General features: G+C 61.3%; 2 protein-coding genes across 2 annotated transcripts; one reads left to right on the top strand and one right to left on the bottom strand.

Annotated features, from left to right (window-relative positions):
* The first annotated feature begins 3,992 nt into the window (after positions 1 to 3,992).
* Positions 3,993 to 7,539, top strand: FABP3 (fatty acid binding protein 3). Its single transcript, XM_068167455.1, has 4 exons — positions 3,993 to 4,156; positions 4,887 to 5,059; positions 7,023 to 7,124; positions 7,238 to 7,539. Exons 1-4 carry the CDS (start codon positions 4,084 to 4,086, stop codon positions 7,289 to 7,291), a joined length of 402 nt encoding a protein of 133 aa, XP_068023556.1. The 5' UTR covers positions 3,993 to 4,083; the 3' UTR covers positions 7,292 to 7,539.
* Positions 7,540 to 9,286: 1,747 nt separating this feature from the next.
* ZCCHC17 (zinc finger CCHC-type containing 17) lies at positions 9,287 to 26,101 on the bottom strand. Its single transcript, XM_068167454.1, has 7 exons — positions 25,645 to 26,101; positions 24,482 to 24,539; positions 23,192 to 23,292; positions 22,064 to 22,155; positions 21,088 to 21,188; positions 20,376 to 20,524; positions 9,287 to 10,053 (listed from the first exon to the last, which is right to left on the bottom strand). Exons 1-7 carry the CDS (start codon positions 25,684 to 25,686, stop codon positions 9,874 to 9,876), a joined length of 723 nt encoding a protein of 240 aa, XP_068023555.1. The 5' UTR covers positions 25,687 to 26,101; the 3' UTR covers positions 9,287 to 9,873.
* Between the last annotated feature and the right edge of the window lie 216 nt (positions 26,102 to 26,317).

Below are 26,317 nucleotides of genomic sequence, written 5' to 3'. Positions count from 1 at the left end.
CTGAGCAGCCTGCTCTAGCTGCAGGTGTCCCTGCTGACTGCAGGGGGGTTGGACTGGATGAGCTTTAAAGGTCCCTTCCAAACCATTCCATGGCTCTCCGACTCCTGGGGACAGGGGGTTGGGAGGGGCTGAGCAGGGTGATGCTGGCTCGGGCATCCCCAGCCCTGTGCATCACCCCAGCCCCTCCATGCCATGGCTCCCCGTGCCTGCTGCCCTCCTGCAGCCCTGGCATCCCTCCATGTCCCTGGGGAAAGCTCAGAGGGAGGAAGGCAGCAGAGACCAGGACGAGATGTGTCCCGTGGGGCTTCAGGCGTGTGCACGACACGGGGTTGAGCTTTGGCAGCCTCAGGACGCGCTCCCCAAACCTTCTCTTCCTCCGGGGGATGGGATGAGGACACTCCTGCCCGGGCATCGTGTGTGTAGGCATGGTGTGTGTGGGCATCTGTGTGTGTGGGCATCGTGTGTATGTGGGCACCAGGTGCTGTGTGTGTGCTTGGCTGCTCAGACACGTGGGCATCTGCTCTGTCTGTTGTCTGTGTGGGGAGGGGTGTCTGTGCAGGGGTGCTGCTCTGGGTGGGTACCAAGCACATGGGCACCCATCTGCAAGCCTGCTTACACGTCTGGGTGCTGTGTGCATGGGCACCATGTGTGCTTGGGTGTCCATGAGCTTGGGTGTCCCTGCGGGTGGGTGTCATGTATGTGGGAGCCCACCCGTGTGAGTGGGTGCCCATGTGCTTGGATGCCCCTGTGTGGGGGTGCCCACCCGTGTGAGTGGGTGCCCATGCATTGCTGCCCATGTGTGTCCTGGGTCTCTGAGCATGGGGGGCCCATGGGAGCCTCTCTAGGTGGTGCTGTGTCCCTGTGGGTGCTGCTGTGTCCCTGTGGGTGCTGCTGTGTGCCTGTGGGTGGTGCTGCTGCGCAGGATGGGTGTCTGTCAGCATGGACGTCCACGTGGGTGGGTGTCCCCCTGCGTGGGCAGCCACACCTGTCACCACCCCCTTCCCATGGCCCTGATGTCTCGGGGGCGGGGCTGGGAGCACGAGTGGGGACCAGGACCCTGAGAGCCAGGAGGATGAGGAGGAGACAGGGGTGGGGGTGAGTGGGGACCCCGGAGCCCTGCCTGTCCCTAGGACCCCTGAGGCCTGGGGTGTCGCAGGCGGGGAGGGGGAGTGGGGACACGGGGCGGGGGTCCCTCGGGCTGGCAGTGCCGGGGGAGGGAGGCTGAGCGCCAGCTCCCGGCTGGGCGTCTGTGGTGACACCTGGGGAGCAGGCAGAGGGAGACATTGACTGTGTGTCCCTCCCGGACCTGCTCACTGCCACCTCCATGTCCCCAGGATGGGGAAACGCTGCGGCCAGCTGGCCTGGGGACAGCTGAGCTTCACAGCTGGGACCTGCCATTGCCCGGGGGGTCACAGGGCAGTGACATGAGGCACCGAGTGCCCCGGGATGCACCGCAGGGGACCCTGCTGCCACCGGAGCCCCAAGCAAGGGGAGGTGTTGGCAGGGGACACACTGTGGGTCCCATGGCCCCACGGCTGTCCTTGTCCTCAGTGCCACCTGACACACAGAGCACCACTGGGGGCACAGTGTGGGTCCTCACAGACACGGAGCAGGGACAGGGTCACACATGTGCCCACACACACAGAGGACAGGGTCACACATGTGCTCACACACACAGAGGACAGGGTCACACATGTGCTCACACACACACAGGACAGGGTCACACATGTGCCCACACACACACAGGACAGGGTCACACATGTGCCCACACACACAGAGGACAGGGTGACACATGTGCCCCCACACACACAGAACAGGGTCACACATGTGCCCACACACACAGAGGACAGGGTCACACATGTGCCCACACACACACAGAGGACAGGGTCACACATGTCCACACACACACACAGGACAGGGTCACACATGTGCCCACACACACGTGTTGCACACACAGAGTCACACATGTGCCCACACACACAGAGGACAGGGTCACACATGTGCCCACACACACGTGTTGCAGACACAGGGTCACACATGTGCCCCCACACACACGTGTTGCAGACACAGGGTCACACATGTGCCCACACACACAGAGGACAGGATCACACATGTGCCCCCACACACACGTGTTGCAGACACAGGGTCACACATGTGCCCACACACACAGAGGACAGGGTCACACATGTGCCCCCACACACGTGTTGCAGACACAGGGTCACACATGTGCCCACACACACAGAGGACAGGATCACACATGTGCCCCCACACACACGTGTTGCAGACACAGGGTCACACATGTGCCCACACACACAGAGGACAGGATCACACATGTGCCCCCACACACACGTGTTGCAGACACAGGGTCACACATGTGCCCACACACACGTGTTGCAGACACAGGGTCACACATGTGCCCACACACACGTGTTGCAGACACAGGGTCACACATGTGCCCACACACACATGTTGCAGACACAGGGTCACACATGTGCCCACACACACACAGGACAGGATCACACATGTGCACACACACACAGAGGACAGGGTCACACATGTGCCCACACACACACAGGACAGGATCACACATGTGCACACACACACAGAGGACAGGGTCACACATGTGCCCACACACACATGTTGCAGACACAGGGTCACACATGTGCCCACACACGTGTTGCACACACAGGGTCACACATGTGCCCCCACACACGTGTTGCAGACACAGGGTCACACATGTGCCCACACACGTGTTGCACACACAGGGTCACACATGTGCCCCCACCCTGGCACTTGCTGGGCCCCATGTGTGACCGTTTGTTCACCCAGCTCAGCTGCCCTGTCCCCAGGACTCAGCACCCTGCAGCACAAGGCCCCTGCTGCTGTCCCCATGGCCTGACCACGGCCCACAGCCCCTGGGCAGCACCTTCCCTGGAGCCCCTTTCCCTTGGGGCTGCCATGGGGCAGCAACACCTCTGCCCTGCCTCAGTGTCCCCACGGGCACGGGGGGGCAGAGCCTGGGCACAGTTCATGGCATTTGCCATGACTCACTCATTTGCCAGCTGACCCACTTGGCTCTGTGCCACCAGCTGCTGTGGGCAGAGGTTGGTGGCTGCTGGTGGGCTGGCAGGCTGGCAGGGTGGTAGCATGGCAGGGGAGCAGGCTGGCAGGCTGGCAGTGTGGCAGGGTGGCAGTGTGGCAGGCTGGCAGGAGAGCAGTGTGGCAGGCTGGCAGGGTGGCAGTGTGGCAGTGTGGCAGGCTGGCAGGGGAACAGTGTGGCAGGCTGGCAGGGTGGCAGTGTGGCAGGGTGGCAGGGGAGCAGTGTGGCAGGGTGGCAGGCTGGCAGGGTGGCAGTGTGGCAGGCTGGCAGTGTGGCAGTGTGGCAGGAGAGCAGTGTGGCAGGCTGGCAGTGTGGCAGGCTGGCGGGGGGCAGGCTGGCGGAGGGCAGGCTGGCAGGGTGGCAGTGTGGCAGTGTGGCAGGCTGGTAGGGGAGCAGTGCGGCAGGCTGGCAGGGGAGCAGTGTGGCAGGCTGGCAGTGTGGCAGGCTGGCAGTGCGGCAGGCTGGCAGGGGAGCAGTGTGGCAGGCTGGCAGTGTGGCAGGCTGGCAGGGGAGCAGTGTGGCAGGCTGGCAGGGTGGCAGGGTGGCAGTGTGGCAGGCTGGCAGGGTGGCAGGCTGGCAGGGGAGCAGTGTGGCAGGCTGGCAGGGTGGCAGTGTGGCAGGCTGGCGGGGGGCAGGCTGGCGGGGGGCAGGCTGGCAGGCTGGCAGGGTGGCAGTGTGGCAGTGTGGCAGGCTGGCAGGGGAGCAGTGTGGCAGGCTGGCAGTGCGGCAGGCTGGCAGGGTGTGCGGGCAGGGCCGGGGTGTCGGGGCAGGGCCGGGGTGGCCGCTGGCAGCGCTGCCGAGGAGTATTTCTGGTTCCCAATCATGTGATGGGGACATTATTTAAGGCGGCCGCGGGGCGGGCAGGCAGCTGCGAGCTGGGGCTGCGGTGCCACGCTCAGAGCCGGCCGGACCCCCGGGACCCCCCCACGCCGCCTGCGCCTCTCTGTCCGTGTCCCCCCGCCCCGAAATAAATCCCCCCCGCCATGGTGGACGCCTTCGTGGGCACCTGGAAGCTGGTGGACTCGGCCAATTTCGATGAGTACATGAAGGCGTTGGGTGAGCCTTGGGCGCCGGGGGGTGGGGGGAGATCGCCCCTTTTTTCCCCTACCCTCACCCGATTTCTCTGCGCCCCCAGCCCCGCTCAGTGTGCCCGGCCGAGCCCCTCCGCGCTCGGGGGTCCGCCGGGGGGAAGCCGCTGCCGCCTGGGCGCGGTGGTTCAGTGGGGGGAGGGGGCTCCGGGGCTTTGTTCTTGGGCTGAGGCTGGGGGCTTCGTCCTTCCGCTGTCCCCCCCGGCCCGAGCAGACCTTGGTGGAGAAGGGAGACGATCGGGGGGTGCTGGGAGTTGCCCGGGACCCATCCAGCCTCCGTCCCTCCACCGCTCCCCCGGCCCCAGCCCAGCTCCCCGGCAGGGTGTGTCCCCCACCCCAAATCAGTTCCGACCGGTGTGTCCCCCACCCCAAATCAGTTCTGATCGGTGTGTGTCCCCCACCCCACCCAGCCCCGGAGCTGGTGGGTGCTGGCGGGTGCTGGCGATGCGGGATCCATCCCCGAGCCATAGCCGCGCTCCCAGCCCCCTCCCCTCTCCGCTCCTGCCCCGGAGCCCCCTCCCCCCAGACGCGGTGGGCACACAAAGAGTCCCCTGGGGCCGGGGTCGAGGAGCACTTTCGGGGTTCACCCACCGCCACCAAGGGGAGGAATAGCTCCGGGGTGACCGAGGACCGGAGGCTGCTGGCCACATCCTGTCCCTCCGCGCACCCTGAGCGCCTGCACGGCTGCCTCCCCGCAGGGGTGGGCTTCGCCACGCGGCAGGTGGCAGGGCTCACCAAGCCCACCACCATCATCGAGCTGGACGGCGACAAGGTCATCGTCAAGACCCAGAGCACCTTCAAGAACACCGAGATCAGCTTCAAGCTGGGCGAGGAGTTCGACGAGACCACGGCAGACGACAGACATGTGAAGGTGAGCCCCCGGCGCCCCCTCCCCTCCCCCCGGTCGGACCACCCCCGAAAGGCTTTGTGCCCTCTGGGGCTCCATCGTTTTGCCTTCAGGAGCGTTAAAAGCTCTTTGCCCAGCGGGGCTGGTGCTCCAGCTCGGTTCCCCGCTCCTTGCCCCGCCGGCCAGCCGGGTTGCCCCCCAGGAGCAGCTTTCCTCCCCCGGAGCTGCCGGGAAGGTTGTGCAAGAAGCTTGCAAACAGCAGCTCCCGCCCAAGCCTTGCTCAAGAGGAGGAAAGGGCTGCGGTGGGCGATGTGGGGCCAGGGCTGTCCCCGCTCTGGGAGGGTGGGTGGCACAGGAGCTCTTTGTTGAGACCCCTCTTGGCCTGCCCTACAAAGCAGCCAGGGACTGGGGCAACTCAGCCTGGCCAATGCCTGCTCAGGGGCTGATGCCTCTCTGGAAGCTCCCTGTGAGGCCAACATCTCCTGGGCTGGGCTGGGCAGGGCTGGGCTGGGCTGCTCCTCTCCATCAGAGCAAGGAGAAAAGGCTTTGACAGGTGTCAGAACTTCCTTCGTGGCCTCTCACACCCTGCAGAGACATTTTTCCCTCCCAGGACTTCCCTAGCCCCTGTTTTCCCCTAGTTTCTCAGTGCTGCTCCCACACCCCCTGCATGCAGCAGCTGGCAGCACCCTGGGCACCACCCAGCCCGAGGGGGACCTCGGGTGGGACCTTAGGGGCGACCTTGGGGCTCACCAGACTCAAAACCTCTTCTCAGGACCAAATCAGCAAGGCCAAGGGCTGGGCACTGGGCTCACCAGGTTCCCCAAGCTGGTGGAAACTATGCCCAAGGCAGCAGAGCCCTGTGACCTGCTGCCAACTCCTGCCCTCAGGAGCTGGCAGCTCCTGCCCTCAGGACATGCCCTTCAGGTGCCCCTCAGCTGGCGGCCAGAGGGCAGAGCAGGGCAGGCCAGGGTGGCTGCCTGAGCCATGGAGCTACAGAGCAGAGGGCAGGGGGAGGGTCTGCCATGCTGTGGGGCACCCAGGATAGGTGGGATCCAGGGTTGTGGGGCACCCAGGTGCAAGGGAGATGAGTTGTAGGGAGACCCAAGGTGTGTGCAGCCCCTGGCTGTGGGGCACTCAAGTCACTGAGCACCTGAGCCCTGGGGACAGCTGAGCTCTGGGGGAGGGTCCTGAGTCATGGAGGGCACCTGAACCATGAGGAGACTCAAGCTCTGGGGGCAACCCAAACCTTGTGGGCACCTGAACCATGTGGAGACTCAAGCCCCGGGGGCACTCCAAACCCTGCGGGCACCCTACCCAAGCCCTGGGGGCATTCAAACCTCGTGGGCACCCTACCCAAGGCCCCGGGCCCCCCAGGAGGCAGCAGCTGGCAGTGGAGGAGCTGGGTGGGTGGCAGGGGGGGCAGTGGTGCTGCCTGTCCCGGCACAACCCGGCAGTGCCGCGCTGTCACTCCAACCTTGGCACCGGGCAGGGTTTCGAGGCTGAGTCAACAGCAGCGGCTGTGCAAACAGCAGCCTGGCGAGCAGGGGCCTGCTTGCTGCTGCAGCCCCTCCAAAACCCCTTGGGTGTGGGCAGAGGCCCCAGATCAAAGCACCAATACCTGCCCCAGATCTGCGTGGCCTCTTTGTTCCCCTCTGGCACGCTTGGGAGTGGCCCTGGGCAGGGCTCCCTGCGCTGGCCCCAGGTGAAGGTCACCGATATGGTATCCGCAGGGAGGGTACTGGGGGGCAGCCAAGGCTGTGACCCAGTCGGTGGCCAGAGCAGGACGTGGCCAAGGCTGAGCTGGCCGAGTCAGGTGAGGTGTGCCAGATGGGTGTCCCTGGGGTGGCATCCACAGCACACACCTCAGCCACGTGGGGCCGTGGGGTGAGCACGAGGCCGCCCGGAGCCATCCCTCCCAGGGACAAAGCCCCCTGGGGGTGAGGAATGCCGGGGGGAGGGTAACAGGGGTCCTGCTCTCTGCCCCCAGTCCCTGGTCAAGCTGGATGGAGGCAAACTGATCCACCTGCAGAAGTGGGACGGGAAGGAGACGTCGCTGGTGCGGGAGCTGAAGGATGGGAAGTTGGTTCTGGTAAGGAGTGGAGACGGTCTGATACTGGGGGGGGTCAGCCTGGGACAGGGTCAGCTGGCAGCTGCACCAGCTGGGCACAGCTAACCCTCCCTCTCCTCTGCTTCTGCCACCAGACCCTCACCTTGGGCAACGTGGTCTCCACCCGCACCTACGAGAAGGCGACATAGAGGCTGTGCCCTGCTGCCCTCCGGTGCCCCCCTGCCACCCTCCCCCCTGCCCTCACCCCACGCTGGCCACGGCTCCTCCTGGCCTCTCAGCCTGCCAGGGCCACCTGCTGCCCCAGCACCTGCAGGGGCTGCCTGGGCTGGGGGGGTGCTTTCATGGCTTGGGTCGGGGGTTGGGGTTTTTTTATGAAGAATGGGAAAAGTCCACATGGAGAAGCAATAAAGGCCATGCTGGAACAGCTCTGCCCTCAGCTCACCTGGGAAAGGCTTTCTGCAGCAAGGCTCTTCCCCAGCAGGGTGGTGAGAGCCTGGCACAGGTTGCCCTGGGAGGTGGGGGAAGCCTCATCCCTGGAGGGTTTTGCAGCCAGGCTGGAGGTGGCTGTGAGCAACCTGGGCAGGGGGGAGGTGTCCCTGCCCATGGCAGGGGGTTGGGATGGGATGAGCCTTGAGTTCCCTGACAGTTCTGTGATCCTGGGCACCTTCCTACCCTTGAGCCACGCTGGGAGATACACCCAGCCTGGACACCCTGGCAGGGCTGGGGTTAAACGACCATGATGCCAGTCTGCCCAGCTCTCTGAGGCAAGGAGAGGTGCTTCAGCTCACAAATGGGCTGTTCCAGGGGGAACGGCAGTGTACCCCCCCTGCAGCTCTGCTGCCAGCTGCCCAGGATCCAGCCACGCTCCCAGCCCAGCCCAAGCAGCTCTGCACCAGTCTGGGCAGTGCTGGGGCCAAAGCATCAGCTGATGGTGCCCGCCTGGCAGTGCCCGGGCCAGCACTCAAGGGCACGGTCACTTTGTGCCTGCTCTGGGGAGGGAACCGGCCCAGAAGGGGGGACTCAGCCAAGGGGAACTGAGGTGAGAGGCACTGGGGAGGGCAAAGCACAGGGAGAGGAGGTAGGGTTCACCCAGCAACCCCCAGCTGTCCTGCTCTGCCAACAGGGCCCTTGTTGGCCACACTCCCCGTCCACACTCCCCAGCCCCACTCTTCAGCCCCACTGCTCAGCCCCAGCCCCATTGCCCAGCCCCAACCCCACTGCTCAGCCCCAGCCCTACTGCTCAGCCCCAGCCCCATTGCCCAGCCCCAACCCCACTGCTCAGCCCCAGCCCCACTGCTCAGCCCCAGCCCCACTGCCCAGCCCCAAGCCCACTGCTCAGCCCCAAGCCCACTGCTCAGCCCCAGACCCATTGCCCAGCCCCAGCCCCACTCTTCAGCCCCAGCCCCACTGCTCAGCCCCAACCCCAATGCTCAGCCCCAGCTCCACTGCCCAGCCCCAGCCCCACTCTTCAGCCCCAGCCCCACTGCTCAGCCCCAACCCCAGCCCCACTCATCATCCCTAGTCCCAGCCCCACTCTTCTCCCCCAGCCCCTCTCCAGCCCCACTGTCCAGCCCCAGCCCCACTGTCCAGCCCCACTCTTCCTCCCCAGCCCCTCTCCAGGCCCACTGTCCAGCCCCAGCCCCACTCTTTCTCCTCAGCCCCTCTCCAGCCCCACTGTCCAGCCCCATCCTCACTTTCCAGCCCCAACCCCAATGTCCAGCCCTACTCTGCCTTCCCAGCCCCACTCCTTCTCTCCCTCCCCAGCCCCACTCCCACTTGCCCTCAGAGCCAGAGGCAGCAGGAGTGGCTCCACTCCCCCCACTCATCACATCTGCCCTGGCAGGGCCGAGCTGCTCCCAGCCTCCCCCTGTGATCAGTGCAGCCTGGAGCAACCCCAGAGGCAGCAGGGGAGGGCCCAGCCCCTCTGCCAGCCCTTCCCTCGTGACCTTCAGCTCCAGTTACAAGATTTATGGTCCAGTCACCCTTTATAGCAGGCAGCAGGCTCCTCACATGGGCCAGCTCATCACACACCCCCTTCCCACCCCCAGCAACCTCTGGAAGCAGCCAGGGCTTAAAAAAAAAAGCCCCAAGCCTTCTAGTGCAGGGTTTGGTCCCCCCTCACCCACCCAGCCCTGTTTGGTTTTGCTGCCCAAGATGAAGAGAAGGAAAGACTCAGTCCAAAGTGCAGCTGGGGCCTGGGGAGCTTTATTTCCCATCCCTCCCCCAGGCATCAAACACACCCCAGTTAATGTTTACTTCCAACACCTCTGCTCCCCAGTTCGCTGCTTCTGCCCTCCCCAGGCTGGCAGACAGGAGGGAGGGGCTGGGGGGTGCTTTGCAGCTCCACACTGGCACTGTCTGGGGGGACATAGCCCCAGGGCAGGGCTCAGCAACAGCCACCCCTGGCCCTGTGCTGGGCAAGGAAGAGCAGAGCTGTGCAGCTCCACCTTCTGCAGGCAACTGGTCGGGGGCCGAAGCCACGCCGGGGGCACCGGTCGGAGGTGCTGGCAGCGGACCCAGAGGCTATGGGATGGGAGAGGTGCTGAGGGAGGGGTGTACAGAGCCAGCCTGGGGACAAAACAGCAGCCTGCACGGGGCAGCTGGTCTCAAAGCCAGCACCAGTGAGGCCACACAGCCAGGGACACTGCTGGGAGAGGGCAAGTCCTGCTCCCTTCCCCGGAGCGAGGGCTGCGTGGATCGGGCTCTGCTCCCGCCTTGTGCCGCGCACCAGGAGGGGCTCAGGGCTGCCAAAGCTCCACCTGCCTGCTTCTCACTCCCGGGACTGCCTCCTGTGCTTCTTCTTCTTCTTCTTCTGAGCCTTGCTGGCCTTGCCTGAGTGTTTGCTCCTCTTGCTGGCCGGCTGAGCCCTGTCGCTGTCCGAGTCCGAGCTGTCCGAGTCCGACTCGGAGGAGTCTTTGTTCTTCTGCTTCTTCTTCTTCTTCTTCTTCTCCTAGAGGAGGGGAAATGGGGGGGGGGAATGGCACTGTGCTGTGTGTGCTGAGTGTCCTCCAGGCTGTGAGAGAGGCAGGCAGCTCTGGCATGGAAAACACACACGGCTCCTGCCCCAGCCAGCCAGGGTTTCACCTGGTCCCAGCGGCAGCAGGCAGGGGACAGAGGCTGCCAGCGCCGGAGGGCACTGCGATGGGAATCCCAGCCTGGAAACTGGCAACTCAGAGGGAGCTAGAGAATCCCAGCAGGGCAGGGACTGGAAGGGACCTCTGGAGAGCATCCAGACCAACCCCCCTCCGCTCCAGCAGGGCACCCACAGCAGCTTGCCCAGGAGCACAATGGCCAGGGGGGGTTGGAAGCTCTCCACAGGATACTCCACCACCTCTCTGGGCAGCCTGCTCCTGGGCTCCAGCAGCCTCACATCAAACAAGTTTCTCTTCCTGTTCAGATGGAACCTCCTGGCTTCCAGTTTGTGCCCATCGCCCTTTGTGCTGTCCCTGGGCACCACTGAGCAGAATCTGGTCCCAGCCTCTTGCCCCCCACCCTTTAGCTCTTGCTGAGCATTGCTCAGCTCCCCTCTGGGGCTGCTCTTCCCCAGGCCCTCAGCGTCTCCTCACCACCAAAGGCATCTAAGGCCATTCTTTATTGCAGAGGTTGGCAGGGTTAACCCTTTTTGGCCACCAAAACAGGTTTGTAAGCCATCCAACTGAGCCTGGGGGCCATCCCTCTGGCCCCAACACCATCAGCAGCCCACAGAACCAAGCACTGGAGCCCTCCTCACTACAGAGAGTCAGTGAATGGTTTGGGTTGGAACAGGCCTCAATGATCAGTTCCACCCCCCTGCCATGGGCAGGGACACCTCCCACCAGCCCAGGTTGCTCAGGGCCTCATCCAGCCTGGCCCTCAACACCTCCATGGAGGGGGCAGCCACAGCCTGCTCCAGCTCCTCACTGGACAGCCCAAGCCCCAGCAGTCAGAGCTTCCTGCAGGGCAGCCCCTCCCCAGGGGCAGCCAGGTGAGCAGAAAGCCCTCTCACAAGCAGCAGCAGCACCTTGCACAATCCCCAAGCTGGCTGCACACCCTCCTGTGATCCCAGCTGCCACACACACAGGCAGAGCCTGGGAGGGGGGCAGCCCCCAGGCTGTGTTTCTGCCAAAGCTCTGAAACAAAGGCAGCAGCAAGCTCCAGAGCTGACATTTGGGTGCAGCATTAAGAACAGCTGGTGCTGGAGTAAAGCTCATGAGGGACCTCAGAATGGATCTAAACCCTCAGTTGTGAGGCATCTGACTAACTACCAAGCAGAGATTACCCTGAGGTCAGCACCAGGTAGAGCTTCCACTGGAGCTGCACCAGGCAGAGCAGCCCAGAGCCATGGAGACTCTTCAGTGATGCAGATGAAGCCTCTCTAATGATGCTGTAGAGCAATTGGGACACATTTAATGGGCAAATGGTGCTGGGAGAGGCTCTGCTCTGCCCAGCACACACAGCCCAGCTGCCAGCCCAGCTCTGCACGTTGCTTCACCCCCTCCCAGCAAGGAGCAGGAGTTAAAAAATGCTGACAGCAGCTCTTGAGAGCTGGTTGTGCCCTCCAGGCACTCAGGAGTTTCACAGATCAGTTAATCACCACCTTGCAGCCAGCACAGGAGGCAGAAGGGGCAGCCAGTGCCAAGCACAGGGATCCCAGTGCCAGGAGCACGAGGGACTGGCAAGGAGTCACCTTCTGTGTGTCAATAACCAAGCACCTGCCCCTCACCCCAGCACACCTTGCCTCTCTGGTTCTCTGAGCAGCTGCAGACCCTCCCTGGGACAAGGTGGAAGGCACTGTTCTTCTCAGGTCTATTTCAGGAAGATGCTCTGCAGCAGACCTGAGTGGCCTGCTGAAAGGAGAGCCCTGCTCTAAAGCCCTCCCTGGTGCTGGGAAGGAGCTCAGTGAGCAGGGAGAGGGGCACAGAGAAAGGGCTGGGGGCTGCAGGGCTTGCACACAAAGCACTTCAGAGAGGCCCAGCCTGGTGTGGGCTGGAAGGGACATTTAAAGCTCAGCCAGTCCCAGTCCCTCTGCAGTCAGCAGGGACAGCTGCAGCTAGAGCAGGCTGCTCAGAGCCCCAGCCAACCTGACCTGGGGACACAGGCAGCTCCTGAAGGGCAACAAAGATGATCAGAGGGCTGGAGCACCTCTGCTATGAAAACAGGCTGGGAGAGCTGGGGCTGTGCAGCCTGGAGAAGAGAAAGCTCCAGGGAGGCCTCAGAGCTGCATTTCAGTACCTGAAGGGGACCTGCAGGAGGGCTGGGGAGGGACTGCTCAGAAGGGGCTGTGGGGAGAGGGTGAGTGGCAATGGTTTGAAACTGGAGCAGGGCAGAGTTAGGGACCTCAGGAGGAAGCTCTGCACAGTGAAGCTGGAGAGGCACTGGAAGAGGCTGCCCAGGGAGGTGGTTGAGGCTCCATCCCTGGAGACATTCAAGATCAGACTTGCTGTGGCCCTGGACAGCCTGCTCTGGCTGGAGCTGTCCCTGCTGCCTGCAGAGGGGTTGGACAAGATGCCTTTGGAGGGTCCCTTCCAACCCAATGCAATCTGTGAAGCAGAGCACAAGCAAGGAGCCATGGCCCCACCTCCAGAGGGCTGAGCTCTCCCTTAGCAGTGGCAAAGAGTCTCCTAGGCCTGAGCCAATGAGTCAGAGAAGCCCAGGCAGCTACTTCCAGGCACCCCTGGAGCAGGAGAAGATCTTGGTAAGCCAGATACAAAGCCACACCTGCCCCTAGCTCTGGTGGGTTCTGAGTGTGGCTGTGCCCAGGCCCTGGGCTGCAGCACAATGGGAGAGGGGCAGTGGGCAAGTGCCTGGCCCAAACATTCCACAGCAAGGCAGTCACACTCCAAAGCAGTGTCAGAGGAGCAGCCTGCAGTGCCCCAGCCAACAGCTCTGCCTGCTCCCTTTGCCAGGAGTGTCCCCAGGGACCTCCAGGCCACCCTTGGGATGCAGAGTGTTGACTGGGAGAGCTTTGCTGTAGGTCACCCCTGCCTTGGCAGGCCTCTTGCTGCCAGGTCCTTGTCTCATGGGGGAGCAGAAGCAGCAAGGGCACAGCAATGCCACTCACAGGAGTGCAGGCAGGAGGAGTCCTTGAGGAGGCCAAGCTCCTCAGCCAGCTGCTGTGCACATCTACAGCCACTGGAGCTGAGCCAAGGCACAGGAAAGAAATGTGTGCCCAGGGAGCAGGGGCAATCAGGAGGCTCAACAAGGCCAAGTGCCAGGCCCTGCACTTGGGTCACAACCACCCCAAGGATGCTTCAGGCTTGGGGCAGAGACTGGAAACTGCCTGCTGGAAGAAGCCCTGGGGGGGATGGCTGACAGCAGCTGAAGGTGAGCCAGGGAGTGCCCAGGTGGCCAAGAAGGCTACCAGCAGCCTGGCCTGGATCAGCAGTGGTGTGGCCAGCAGGGCAGGGATTGTCCTCCTGCACTGGGGAGGCCACAGCTCAAACCCTGGGTTCAGTTCTGGGCTCCTCACTCCAAGAAGGACATTGAGAAGTTGGAGCAGGTCCAGAGAAGGGCAACCAAGCTGGGGAAGGGTCTGGAGAGCAGGGCTGGGGAGGAGCAGCTGAGGGAGCTGGGGGTGTTCAGCCTGGAGAAGAGGAGGCTGAGGGAGAGCTCATTGCTCTCTACAGCTCCCTGAGAGGAGGCTGCAGTGAGCTGGGGGTTGGGCTCTGCTCCTAGGAACAAGCAATAGGACAAGAGGAAATGGCCTCCAGTTGCCCCAGGGCAGCTTTAGGTAGGACATCAATTTCTTCTGCAGTAGGGCTGTGCAGCCCTGGCCTAGGCAAGTGGGGGAGTCCCCATCCCTGCAGGGGTTCCAGAGCTGGAGAGGTGTGGTGCTGAGGGCCATGGCTCAGTGGTGAGCTGGCAGTGCTGGGTGCAGGGCTGGACTTGATCTTAAAAGGTCTCTTCTAACCCAAAGCATTCCATGAGTCCTTGAGAGCTGAAGCCCTGAGCTCATTCCTGGCACAGTCTGGTTAGGACCTGTGTGAGAGATTGTCTCCTCCCTTGGGCAGTGCTGCCTCAGGCCTGGCACACACCCAGCACAGCCCTGCCTGGAGCTGGACTGCAAAGCATCTGCCACATGCAGCCTGGCTTCCCAGGAGAACACCCAAGACACAGCAGCCTGCCCCTGGTCACCTGGAGGACCCCAAGCTGTGAACCCAGCATTGCTCTGCTCAAAACAAAGCTCAGCAGCAGCAGCACAGCACAGCATGGGAAATGAGGCAAAGAGGGGAAAACCACCCCCCTGCTGGGTACATCCTGACTGCCCCTCCTCTGCTGGTGCCTTGGGAGTGCCCCAGGCAGCTCCCCAGGGCAGGAGAGCACCTTGAAGTCAAGCCCACAGTGGGCTTAGGTCTGTGTGAACAGCAGCAGCCCTCCAGTGCCTCCCACCACCCTCCCCTGAAGGGCAAATTGTCTTGGTGCTGCTTGGGGAAAGGAAGGGGCTTGAGGCAGAGAGCCCAGGGGAGGCTGGGCCTACTCCTCCTCTCCAGAAGACATCTCCTCCCCCAGCTCCAGCCACCTCCAGCCCAGTGCAGGTTCAGCTGCAGATTCCTGACCTGGCTCAGGAGAGGAGCAGCAGAGTCTCTGGCTTCAGAAACAACAAATCCTCCTCCAGCAGACACTGAAGGCCAAGCTAAAGCCAGCAGCTTGGGCTGGGCTGTGTGCTGCTGCACCACAGGCAGTGGTGAGACACTGGCACAGGTTGCCCAGGGAGGCTGTGGATGTTCCCTCCCTGGAGGTGTTCCAGGCCAGGCTGGATGAGGCCCTGAGCACCCCGGGCTGGTGGGAGGGGTCCCTGCCCATGGCAGGGGGTTGGAAGTGGATGAGCTTGAAGGCCCCTTCTAACCCAAGCCCCTCTGTGATGCTGTAGGATGAGAGCTGCTCACTTCATGAGGAACTGAGCAACTCTGGCAGGGAAGGGGAAGAGCAAAGCCCCCAGCCTGGAGCTGAGCATCATGCAAGGAGTCCTCAGGGCCTCCAGGGAAGAGAGCAGAGGACTAAGCTCCCTCCACACCTAGAGGCCCCTTGGCCTGGCTCAGGTTTTGGTAGCACCTCCCCAGGCCTGGGATCACTGCTGGCACCCAGAACATTTTCCTGTGGGAAGCACTCCCTAGTCCCTCAGCCCCAGAGGAAGAGCAGAAGCAAATCTGAGAGGGCTGTGGGAGAGGGTGGGAAAGAGTTAACCCTTCTGGAGAAGGAAGAATGTTTCTCAAGCTTTTGCAGCCTCTGCACATGGTGAGAAAGTTTGCCCAGAGCCTCCCAGCTCCCAGAGCTTCATTCCCAGAGCTTGGGAAAGGGCCTCAGCAGGCAGGGGCTGGAGGGAGGACAGGATGTCACAGGACTGCAGGGGAGAGAGAAGCACACACGTGGGCATTGTGCTGGCTGAGAAAACCCTCAGGCTCCTCTCTGGGGGGGGGCTCCTGCCAGCCAAACTGCCCCCACCACCACAGGCAAAGGCCTGGCAGGGCAGCAACACAAACAGCAGAGGGGAGAAGACATGGAAACACTGCAGGGAGAAGGGCAGGAGCAGGAAAGCTGAACACCTCCTGGGGCAGGAGGCTGTGCTGCTGAGGGATGCTGCAAGGGCAGTGTCCTCTGCTAGGGCACAGGGCTCTGAACACCCCAGCAGCTCCTGGCTTCCAGTCTGTGCCCTCTGCCCCTTGTGCTGTCCCTGGGCACCACTGAGCAGAGCCTGGCCCCAGCCTCTTGCCCCCCCCAGCTCCTTCAGCTCTTGCTGAGCATTGCTCAGCTCCCCTCTGGGGCTGCTCTTCTGCAGGCTCTCAGCCCCAGGCCCCTCAGCCTTTCCTCCTCTCAGAGCTGCTCCAGGCCCCTCAGCATCTTAGCAGCCTCTGCTGGACTCTCCCCAGCGGGTCTCTGTCTCTCTTGAGCTGGGGAGCCCAGAACTCAGCCCAGCACTCCAGCTGTGGCCTCAGCAGGGCAGAGCAGAGGGGGAGAACACCAGGCCCCCTCCTGCCCCTTGTGAGGCAAGTGGCTCCAGGCTGTGCTTGGAGAATGTTTCAACAGCTCACTCCAAGTATTTGATCAGCAGATAAGAGGGGAGGGCCCAGAACTCTGCAGGCAGTTGCAGCATTTTCCCCTCAGCCCCTTTGGTGCAGTTATGGTCTCTTGTGGAGGCTTTTGAGGGGGGTCCTGAGAAATCAGAGTGGATTTCCAGGTACACACCTTACAGCATCCTCAGAGAGACTCCAGGAATCCTCCCAGGGCTGGGCTTTGGCTCTTAAAGAGGAGAAAGGGGAGGAAAGGAAAGAAAGGGGGAGGGAGGGGGAAGGAAGGAGGCCAGCAGGGCCAGGAGTTGGAGAGGGGGAGGGGGGAAGGAAGGAGCCCAACAGGGCCAGGAGTTGGAGAGGGGGAGGGGGGAAGGAAGGAGCCCAACAGGGCCAGGAGTTGGAGAGGGGGAGGGGGGAAGGAAGGAGCCCAACAGGGCCAGGAGTTGGAATGGGGGAGGGGGGAAGGAAGGAGCCCAACAGGGCCCGGAGTTGGAGAGGGGGGAAGGAAGGAGCCCAGCAGGGCCAGGAGTTGGAGAGGGGGAGGGGGGGAAGGAAGGAGCCCAACAGGGCCAGGAGTGGGAGAGGGGGAGGGGGGAAGGAAGGAGCCCAACAGGGCCAGGAGAGAGGGGGGAAAGAAGGAGGCCAGCAGGGGGAAGGAGGGGGAAGGGAAGGAGGCCAGCAGGGGCAGGAGGAGGAAGGAGGGGGAAAGGGAAGAAGGCCAGCAAGGGGAAGGGAGGGGAAGGAAGGAGGCCAGCAGGGGCAGGAGGAGGAAGGAGGGGGAAAGGGAAGGAGGCCAGCAGGGGGAAGGAGGGGGAAGGGAAGGAGGCCAGCAGGGGCAGGAGGAGGAAGGAGGGGGAAAGGGAAGGAGGCCAGCAGGGGGAAGGGAGGGGAAGGAAGGAGGCCAGCAGGGGCAGGAGAGGGGTAAAAAAGGAGGCAAGCAGGGGCTAGAGAAAAGCCATCAGAGGCCACATTGACTACCCAGCTCCAAGAGCCATCAGCAAAGCAGGCCAGGGGGAAGTGAATGCCAGCAGCTGAGCAGAAGAGGGGATGCTGCAGCAGCACTTCAGCCCTTTCTGGAGAGGGAGGGGAGCACAGCAGCAGAAGGTTCACTTCCTCCCTGCACACCTCCTCCCACACACACATTCCCACAGGAGCTGCAGCACCCTCTGACCCCCAGAGCAGCAGCCAGAGGCACACTCACATGCCCACAGAGGGAAGCCAGCAGCTCCTGGGATGCTCCCTGGGACCTCTGCACAGCACAGGGCCAGCAGCATCTCTGCTTCTCCCTCCAGTCAGTTCTGGCCTCAGGATGGCAAGGCCAGGCTGGATGAGGCCTTGGGCAGCCTGCTCTAGAGGGAGGTGTCCCTGCCCATGGCAGGGGCTTGGAACTGGAGAATCCTTCAGGGCCCTCCCAACCCAAAGCACTCTATGGGCGTCTGGGGTGTGGGAGGCAGGACAGGGCTCTCACAGAGGAGAGGCAGAGAGCTCTGCATGTGATGGGTGGACTGCTCAGTGGGTAAGGGAAGGTTGGATGGTCTCATCCAGACAGCAGAGGGCAAGGACTCAAGGTCCAGGTGGAGACCAGGGACAAGCAGTGCCCCTCAAGGGTCTGTCTGATACCTTCACCAAGGCCACAGCCACTGGGATCAAGGCACTCTCAGCATCTATGGAGACCACAGCAAGCAGAGGGCTGCAGCTGGCATTCCAGAGGGACAAGATCCACCCCAGAGGGGACAAGATCAGGCTGGAGAAGTGGCCTGAGTGATCCTCAAGAGGTTCAAGAAAGCCAAGTGCAAAGCCCTGCACATGGGACAGGACAGCCAGGGATCAGCACAGGCTGGGGGTGAAGGGTGGAGAGCAGCCCTGTGGAGGACTTGGGGGTGCAAAGCTGGACAGGAGCCAGCACTGAGCACTGCCAGCCCAGCCCTGACTGCCCTGGGCTGATCCCCAGCAGGGTGGGCAGCAGGGGCAGGGAGGGGATTCTGCCCCTCTGCTGAGACCCTCCCTGCAGTGCTGGGGCAGCTCTGGAGCCCTCAGCATAGCTCAGACAGGGAGCTGGTGGAGCAGGGACAAAGGAGGCCACAGCAATGCTGGCAGGGCTGGAAGCCCTCTGCTGTGAGGCCAGGCTGAGAGAGTTGGGGATGTGCAGCCTGGAGAGGAGGAGGCTCCAGGGAGACCTTCTGGTGGCCTTGCAGTGCTTCAAGGGGACAATAAGAAAGCTGGGGACAGAGTTTTGAGCAGGGCCTGTGGTGACAGGACAAGGGGAGATGGTTTGAACTCAAGAGGGAGGTTCAGAGTGGAATAAGGAACCAATGTTTGACACTGAGGGTGCTGAGAGCCTGGCCCAGGCTGCCCAGAGAGGTGGGGACTGCCCCACCCCTGGAACCATTCTAGGTCAGGCTGGTTGGGGCTGTGAGCAGCCTGCTCTGGCTGGGGAGGTCCCTGCTGGTTGCAGGGGCTGGGACTGGATGAGCTTTAAAGATCCTTTCCAAACCAAACCATTCTGTGAGTCCCTGCTCTGGCCCCTGGACAGATTTGTGCCCATGCTCACAGCAGAGCCTGGGGCCTGAAGGTCAATCCTGGGAATGCTGCAGGGCTCAGGCAGGAGAAAAGGGAGGCACTGAGGAACCATTGGGAAGGCAAGGCATGAACAAGTGGAGTGAGCACCCCAGGGTGCTGCTGGAGGGAGGAGAACCTCTGGGGAGAGGAAAGAGCACCCAGAGACTGCCAGGAAGCACCAGGGAACAGAAAGGGCTGCTGCTGAAGAGCCAAAGCTGACACTCTCCTCTCACCCCAAAGGTTGATCTGTGCATTCCTGTGAGCAGGGGAGGGGATGGGGGCAGCCAGGCCATTGTTCTGAGGCTGACTGAGCTATTCCTGCTTTGGGTTAACCCCCTGGGGCCCCAGCCAAGAGGGAAGCATATGGTGGCTCCCAGAGCAGCTCACAGCAGGCACTTGAGACAACAAGAGAGCCATTCATCTCCAGGAGCTCACATCCTGCCTCCAGAAAGCTCCAAGTTTTCTTTTCCAGCACTGGGAAACATCTGAGAACTTTTGATCTCCTCCTTGAGAAGGGAGGAAGATGAAACAAGACCAAGGGCAAGGTCCTGCAGCTGGGGCAGGGCAATCCCAGGCACTGCTATAGGCTGGGCAGGGACTGGCTTGAGAGCAGCCCTCAAGAAAAGGCCTTGGGGGTGCTGGGGGAGGAGAAGCTCAACAGGAGCCAGCAGTCAGCACTTCCAGCCCAGAGAGCCAAGCAGAGCCTGGGCTGCAGCAAGAGAAGTGTGGCCAGCAGGGCCAGGGAGGGGATTCTCCCCCTCTGCTCCACTCTGCTCAGACCACAGCTGCAGCTCTGGGGCCAGGTCTGGAGCCTCTGTGCCAGGAAGGCTCTGGAGGTGCTGGAAGGAGTCCAGAGCAGGGCCACGAGGATGAGCAGAGGGCTGGAGCTGCTCTGCTGTGAGCACAGACTGAGGGAGTTGGGGCTGTTCAGTCTGGAGAAGGCTCTGAGGAGACCTTCCTGTGGCTTCCAGGATCTGCAGGGGGCTCCAAGAAAGCTGGGGAGGGACTTTTGAGGGGGTCAGGGAGTGATAGGACTGGGGAGGATGGAGCACAACTAGAAATGGGTAGATTGAGATTGGATGTTAGGAAGAAGTTGTTGCCCATGAGGGTGGTGAGAGACTGGCACAGGTTGCCCAGGGAGGTGGTGGAAGCCTCCTGCCTGGAGGTGTTTGCAGCCAGGCTGGAGGTGGCTGTGAGCAACCTGCTGTAGTGTGAGGTGTCCCTGCCCATGGCAGGGGGGTTGGAGCTGGCTGAGCCTTGAGGTCCCTTCCAGCCCTGACAATTCTGTGGTTCTACCAAAAGGAGGAGGCAGATCTGAAGGGCAGCAGCCCAGCCTGCCCTGCTCCTCTCCCTTCTCACTGCTCTTGCCCCAACACCTTCCTCTAATCTGACCTGAGGGCCCTGCTGCCAGGGCTGGCCTGACCCAGCCAGCACCCTGTGAACTCCTCTTATCAGCTGTGTTTGCCCAGGGGCCAGCCCCCATTCCCAGCCACTTTGCTCCACGTGGGAATGTCAGACATCCCCAGATTGCACTGGCTTGGAAGAGAGCCTCAGAGGGCCTCTTGCCCAGGGTCTCCCCACCCTCACTCTGAACAGTTTCTCCCTCATCTCAGTCTCAGTCTTCCCTCTTGCAGCTCAGAGCCACTGCCTCTCACCCTGTCACTGCCAGTACCCAGAGCAGATTCTCTGCCTCCCTTTCCCAAGCCAGCCCTCAGGCTCCTTTTACCTTCTTCCTCTTCCTGGAAGGATCCTCAGCCATGCTGCCTTTTCTCTCTCTCACACATCCTGCTGCTGCCACCTCCTCTTCCTCCTCCTCTGGAATGAGGCTGTATTTGGTACCTCCAGGCTGCACAAAACACTCCTTGGCAAAGTGACCTGTGCAGGAAAGTGTTAGAAGGAGACCTTCAGCCCTCAGTTTCTTTGCAGCAAGTGGATCTCAGCCCCCTGAGGTGCTGCCAATGAGCTTCTCTGTTAGCCACAAGCAGAGGGGGAAAGAGTATCATAGTATCAGTCAGGGTTGGAAGGGACCTCAAGGATCAGCCAGTTCCAACCCCCCTGCCATGGGCAGGGACACCCCACACTAGATCAGGCTGGCCAGAGCCTCATCCAGCCTGGGCTTAAACACCTCCAGGGATGGGGCCTTGACCATCAGAGACAGAGAACTGGAGCTTTGTAGCCTGGAAAAGAGCAGACTGGGGGGGAAGGGGGTGTGTGTGTGATCAATGCTGATCAATACTTGAAGAGTGGGTGTCAGGAGGATGGGGCCAGGCTTTTACCAGTGGTGCTCAGTGAGAGGACAAGAGGTGACAGGCACAAAGCTGAACACAGGGAGCTCCACCTAAATATGAGGAGGAAGCTGTTTAGTCTAAGGGTGGTGGAGCCCTGGAGCAGGCTGCCCAGAGAGGGGGTGGAGTGCCCCCAGCTCTGCTTGCACCTACCTCTGCAGCCACATTTCTTGCACACAGTGTTCAAGACAGCCTCCAGTGTGATCTTCTGGCTGCTGGAGTCCCTGAAGCTGCGCTTTCTCCTCTCATCCTGCCTGGGAAGGGAAGGACAAATCCGTTCTCAGGCCACTCTCACCTTCCACACTGCTAGGAGCAAAACCTCAGCACCACCTTGCAGGGATTCATAGCATGGGGGTTGGGTTGGAAAGCAGCCTAAAGAGCATCCAAAATCCAGCCCCATGCCCTAGGCAGGGACACCTCCCACCTGCCCAGCCTGCTCAAGGCCTCAGCCAGCCTGGCCTTCAACACCTCCAGGGAGGGGACAGCCACAGCCTCCCTGGGCAGCCTGTGCCAGTGTCTCTCTACCCTCCCTCTAAAGAATTTCTCCCTCATCTCCAGTCTCCTCTTGCTCTGGTGCTGGTTGCCTGGGAGAAGAGACCAACCCCCTCCTGGCTACAGCCTCCCTTCAGGCAGTTGTAGAGAGCAAGAAGGTCTCCCCTGAGCCTCCTCTTCTCCAGGCTAAGCAACCCCAGCTCCCTCAGCCTCTCCTCAAAGGGCTGTGCTCCAGACCCCTCCCCAGACTTGATCTCCAGACCCCTCCCCAGCTTTGTTGCCCTTCTCTGGACACCTTCCAGCATCTCAACATCTTTCCTGAACTGAGGAGCCCAGAACTGGACACAGGACTCAAAGTGTGGCCTAAGCAGTGCTGAGCACAGGGCAGAATGACCTCCCTGCTCCTGATGCAGGCCAGGATGCCCTTGGCCTTCTTGGCAACCTGGACACACTGCTGGCTCATGTTCAGCCTATTATCAACCACTCCCCCCAGGTCCCTTTCTGCCTGGCTGCTCTCCAGCCACTCTGACCCCAGCCTCCAAAGAAGGGAGGGCCTAGGGAACAACAGCAGGGCAGCAGAGGCAGGAAGCTGAGGCAGGGAACAGCCAGCAGCAGCAAGCTCAGCAGCTTTACCTACTCAAGGGCAACGTTGTTGGGATCCAGGTCCTTTCCTGTGCCTTGGTTAACAACCTTCATGGAGAGGGAAAGCTTCACTTTGTCATCCTTCATCTGCAAGAGGAAGGCAGGCAGTGAGAAGAGTAAATGATAAGTGTGTTAATTAACAGACTGTGCCTGGAGGCCTAGAGAGGAGGCAGAGAAGTGCTGGAGAGCAGGCAGCAGCAGCACAAAGGACACTGCAGGAAGGGCTTTGGTGCTGGTACTTTGCAGCTGCATTCAGAGCACTGCAGCTGGTGAACACAGCTGCTCTTCCCCTGCTCCCCCAGCAGCAAGGCAGCAGATGAAGAACCTGCTTTCAGTAAGGCCCAGGCCTCACCACCTGGCTAAGTGTCTTGCTGGCTCCCTTGTCTCCCTTCACTCCTGCAGCACTGGGATCTCTGTGCCCAGAGCCATGTGTGCAGCAGGTCAGGGAAGGAGATTCTGCCCCTCTGCTCTGCTCAGCCCCCACCTGCAGCACTGCCTCCAGCACAAGAAGGACCTGGAGCTTCTGGAGAGGGTCCAGAGGAGGCCACAAAGATGATCAGAGGCTGGAGAACCTCCCCTGTGGGGACAGGGTGGGAGAGCTGGGACTGTTCAGCTTGGAGAAGGCTCCAGGGAGACCTCAGAGAAGCTTCCAGTACCTGAAGGGCTCCAGGAGAGCTGGGGAGGGACTTGTGACAAGGGCTGGGAGGGACAAGGTGAGGGACAATGGCTTTGAGCTGGGAGAGGGGAGATTGAGAGTGGAAATGAGGAAGAAATTGTTGAGAGTGAGGGTGGGGAGACACTGGCACAGGTTGCCCAGGGAGGCTGTGGATGTCCCCTCCATTGAAGGGAGGTGTTGAAGGCCAGGCTGGATGAGGCCTTGGGCAGGCTGGGCTGGTGGGAGGTGTCCCTGCCCATGGCAGGGGAGTTGGAGCTGGCTGACCTTTGAGGTCCCTTCCAACCCAACCCATTCTCTGACTGCATCTGGAAGTGAAGAGAAGCCAGGTGTCTGGAATCAACACTTCAAACCCAACTGGGAGCTCACAGCCTGTGTGCAGAGCAGCTCTCAAGGCTCTGGCAGCCCAGGGCACCCACACAGCACTGCAGGAACGAGAGGCAGCCATACCTCCTTGCCAATCAGCTTCACCCACACCTTGTCCCCAACATCCACCATCTCTGAGGGCTTCTCCACACGGCAGGAGGACATCTGAGTCCTGTGCACAAGGCCTGGGGGCAGTGTTGGAAGAGGGAAAAAAACATCAAGACAAGTCTCCACAGAATCCCAGCTTGGCCCTCCAAGAAATGCTACCCCAAAGCTCAACCAACATCAAGGTTATCATCAAAAACATCCTGAGGGCACCAAAAACCACCTTGAGGGAGGGGATTCTGCCCCTCTGCCCTGCTGAGACCACAGCTGGAGCTCTGGGGCCAGTTCTGGAGCCTCTGTGCCAGGAAGGATCTGGAGGTGCTGGAAGGTGTCCAGAGAAGGAGCAGAGAGCTGGAGCTGCTCTGCTGTGAGGACAGCCTGAGAGAGTTGGGGCTGTTCAGTCTGGAGAGGAGAAGGCTCCAAGGAGACCTTCTTGTGGCCTTCCAGGATCTGAAGGGGGCTACAAGAAAGCTGGGGAGGGTCTTTTGAGGGTGTCAGGGAGTGACAGGACTGGGGGGAATGGAGCAAAACTAGAAGTGGGTAGATTCAGATTGGATGTCAGGAAGAAGCTCTTCCCCATGAGGGTGGTGAGAGCCTGGCACAGGTTGCCCAGGGAGGTGGTGGAAGCCTCCTGCCTGGAGGTGTTTGCAGCCAGGCTGGATGTGGCTGTGAGCAACCTGCTGGAGTGTGAGGTGTCCCTGCCCATGGCAGGGGGGTTGGAGCTGGATGATCCTTGAGGTCCCTTCCAACACTAACAATTCTAGGAAGAGCTACAGCAAAAGCATCCTGGAGCTACTAAAAAGCCCTCTGAGTCTTTTTGGTATTCACACAAACACACCATCCCCTTCCAGGATGAGAGGAAATGGCCTCAAGTTGCCTCAGGGGAGGTTTAGGTTGGACATGAGGAACAATTTCTTCCCTTTGAGGGTTGCCAAGGCCTGGCCCAGGCTGCCCAGGGCAGTGGTGGAGTCCCCATCCCTGGAGGGGTTTCAAAGGTGTGGAGATGTGGTGCTGAGGGCCATGGTTTGGTGGTGAGCTGGCAGTGCTGGGTCAAGGGCTGGACTGGGTGGCATGAAAAAGCCTTTCTCAGCCCCAAACCAAATCCAAATACTTTCTGAGCACCACAGCAGTTTCCTAATTGAGAGGAAAAGCCTTTTCTGAGCTCTTTCAAACAGCTTGGAAGCCTTTAGCTTGAAGGACAGCTGCTTGGCTCAAAACAGCACACCAAGACATAAAAAACTCCCTCTGACCAAAATGAGAGACACAAACCTTGCCTCCTGCAGCCAGGGATTTTGATGAAGGCTCCATACTCTGTCACTGTAGCAACCTGGGAAGAGAAGCAGCACACTTCAAGGGAAGGCCTTCACAAAGCAAGCTCCCCTCAAACCACTGCTTAGAAATGCACCCAGAGTCCCCCTGCTTCCCTGCAGGTGTCCACTTCAGAGCTGGTTAGACACAGCAGAGCTTGGGAGCTCTGGAGCAGCTGTGGCCAGCCAATCACTCCTGCAGTGTTCAGGACAGCAGCTGGTACGGATCTGCCTCTCCCCTAGATCCATCCCCTAGATCCAGCCTGGTTCACAGGATCAGAGGATGTCAGGGGTTGGAAGGGACCCAAAGAGATCATTGAGTCAAACCCCCCTGCCAGAGCAGGATGTCAGGGGTTGGAAGGGACCCAAAGAGATCACTGAGTCAAACCCCCCCTGCCAGAGCAGGATGTCAGGGGTTGGAAGGGACCCAAAGAGATCATTGAGTCAAACCTCCCCTGCCAGAGCAGGATGTCAGGGGTTGGAAGGGACCCCAAGAGATCATTGAGTCAAACCCCCCCTGCCAGAGCAGGATGTCAGGGGTTGGAAGGGACCCAAAGAGATCATCCAGTCCAACCCCCCTGCCAAAGCAGGGCCATACAATCTAGCTCAGGGCACACAGGAACACACCCAGACAGGCCTTGAAAGTCTCCAAAGAAGGAGTTCATGGAATACCAGGCTGGAAGGGACCTCAAGGCTCATCTAGTCCAACCTTTCAGGGTAAGAATATAGTTAAAATTAGCTGGCCCAGCAGCCTGTCAAGACAGGCCTTGGATCAGAGTGATTTTCTGAGTGATTCTGAGCCTCCACAATCTCTCTAGGGACCCTGTTCCAGTGGTCTCTGACCATTACAGTAAAGAAGTTCCCCCTCCTGCTGAAGTGGAAGCTCCTGTGCTGCAGCTTACATCCACTGCATCCTATTTTTGCCCCTGCAAGCACTGAAAGGCCCCCAGAAAGCCTCCTAGAGGGAGATCTGTGCAAAACCACGTAGATAGATGCACAGAGATGGGTGCCTATGGTCAGTTACTCAAAGTGCCACCGAACTAAGCCGTGCCTAGAGCAAGATAAAAAGCCACATGCCACAGGCTGTGCCACCTCCCCGAGCCACACACACCTCTCCCCACACACCTCTCCCTGGAAGATGGCATAGAGCTCGGGCAGGGCCTCCATCGCGGCAGAGCTGAAGGAGTCCAGGCCAGAGAAGCCCCAGCCGTCCCTCCAAGGCCGATTTCGCTGCGGCGCGGCCACTGCCCGAGCACAGAGAGAGACCTTGTGACGAAACACGCAATTAATGCATGAAACTTCGCGCGGCCAGGCCCATTATACGGCAACAGTCATTAGTTTGCCTTGATCGAGATCACGCCGGAGCTCCCGCAGGGGCGGTCACGGCGCTCCCGCCGCTCTCTGCCTTCACCGGCAGGTTCCTGCCGCTCGCACCGGCCCCGGGTACGGAGAAGCGGGGTGCGCTGGGCCCAAGGTGCGGCCGGAGGGCCAGGCCCTGCCTGGAAGCCCTCAGCGCGGCATCACCGCCCCGCTTCTCCCATCACTAGCCGCCTCCGGCGGCTGCCATTTTGCTGCCCCCTCACCTTAAGGCACCTCCTTAATCAGCCAATCGCCGCCGGCGGTGATTACTGCCGCCGGGCTTTCGCCAATCGGCTTTACTCATGTTAGGTAGTGCCCACCCTCACTGCTGTCAACCAATCAGCGCGGGGAGCGCTGGCCGGCGCGAGGCACCTCTCTTGCGTCACGGCGCATAGGAAAGACGCCAGAGGAAGGCGGGATAGCCGTCGCGCTCCGCCAA

This window comes from Melanerpes formicivorus, unplaced genomic scaffold (assembly GCF_026170545.1).
Source record: "Melanerpes formicivorus ecotype bairdi unplaced genomic scaffold, bMelFor1.0.p_v2 SCAF_118, whole genome shotgun sequence".
NCBI classification, from domain to species: Eukaryota; Metazoa; Chordata; class Aves; order Piciformes; family Picidae; genus Melanerpes; species Melanerpes formicivorus.
This window is presented reverse-complemented; position numbering and strand designations above follow the sequence as displayed.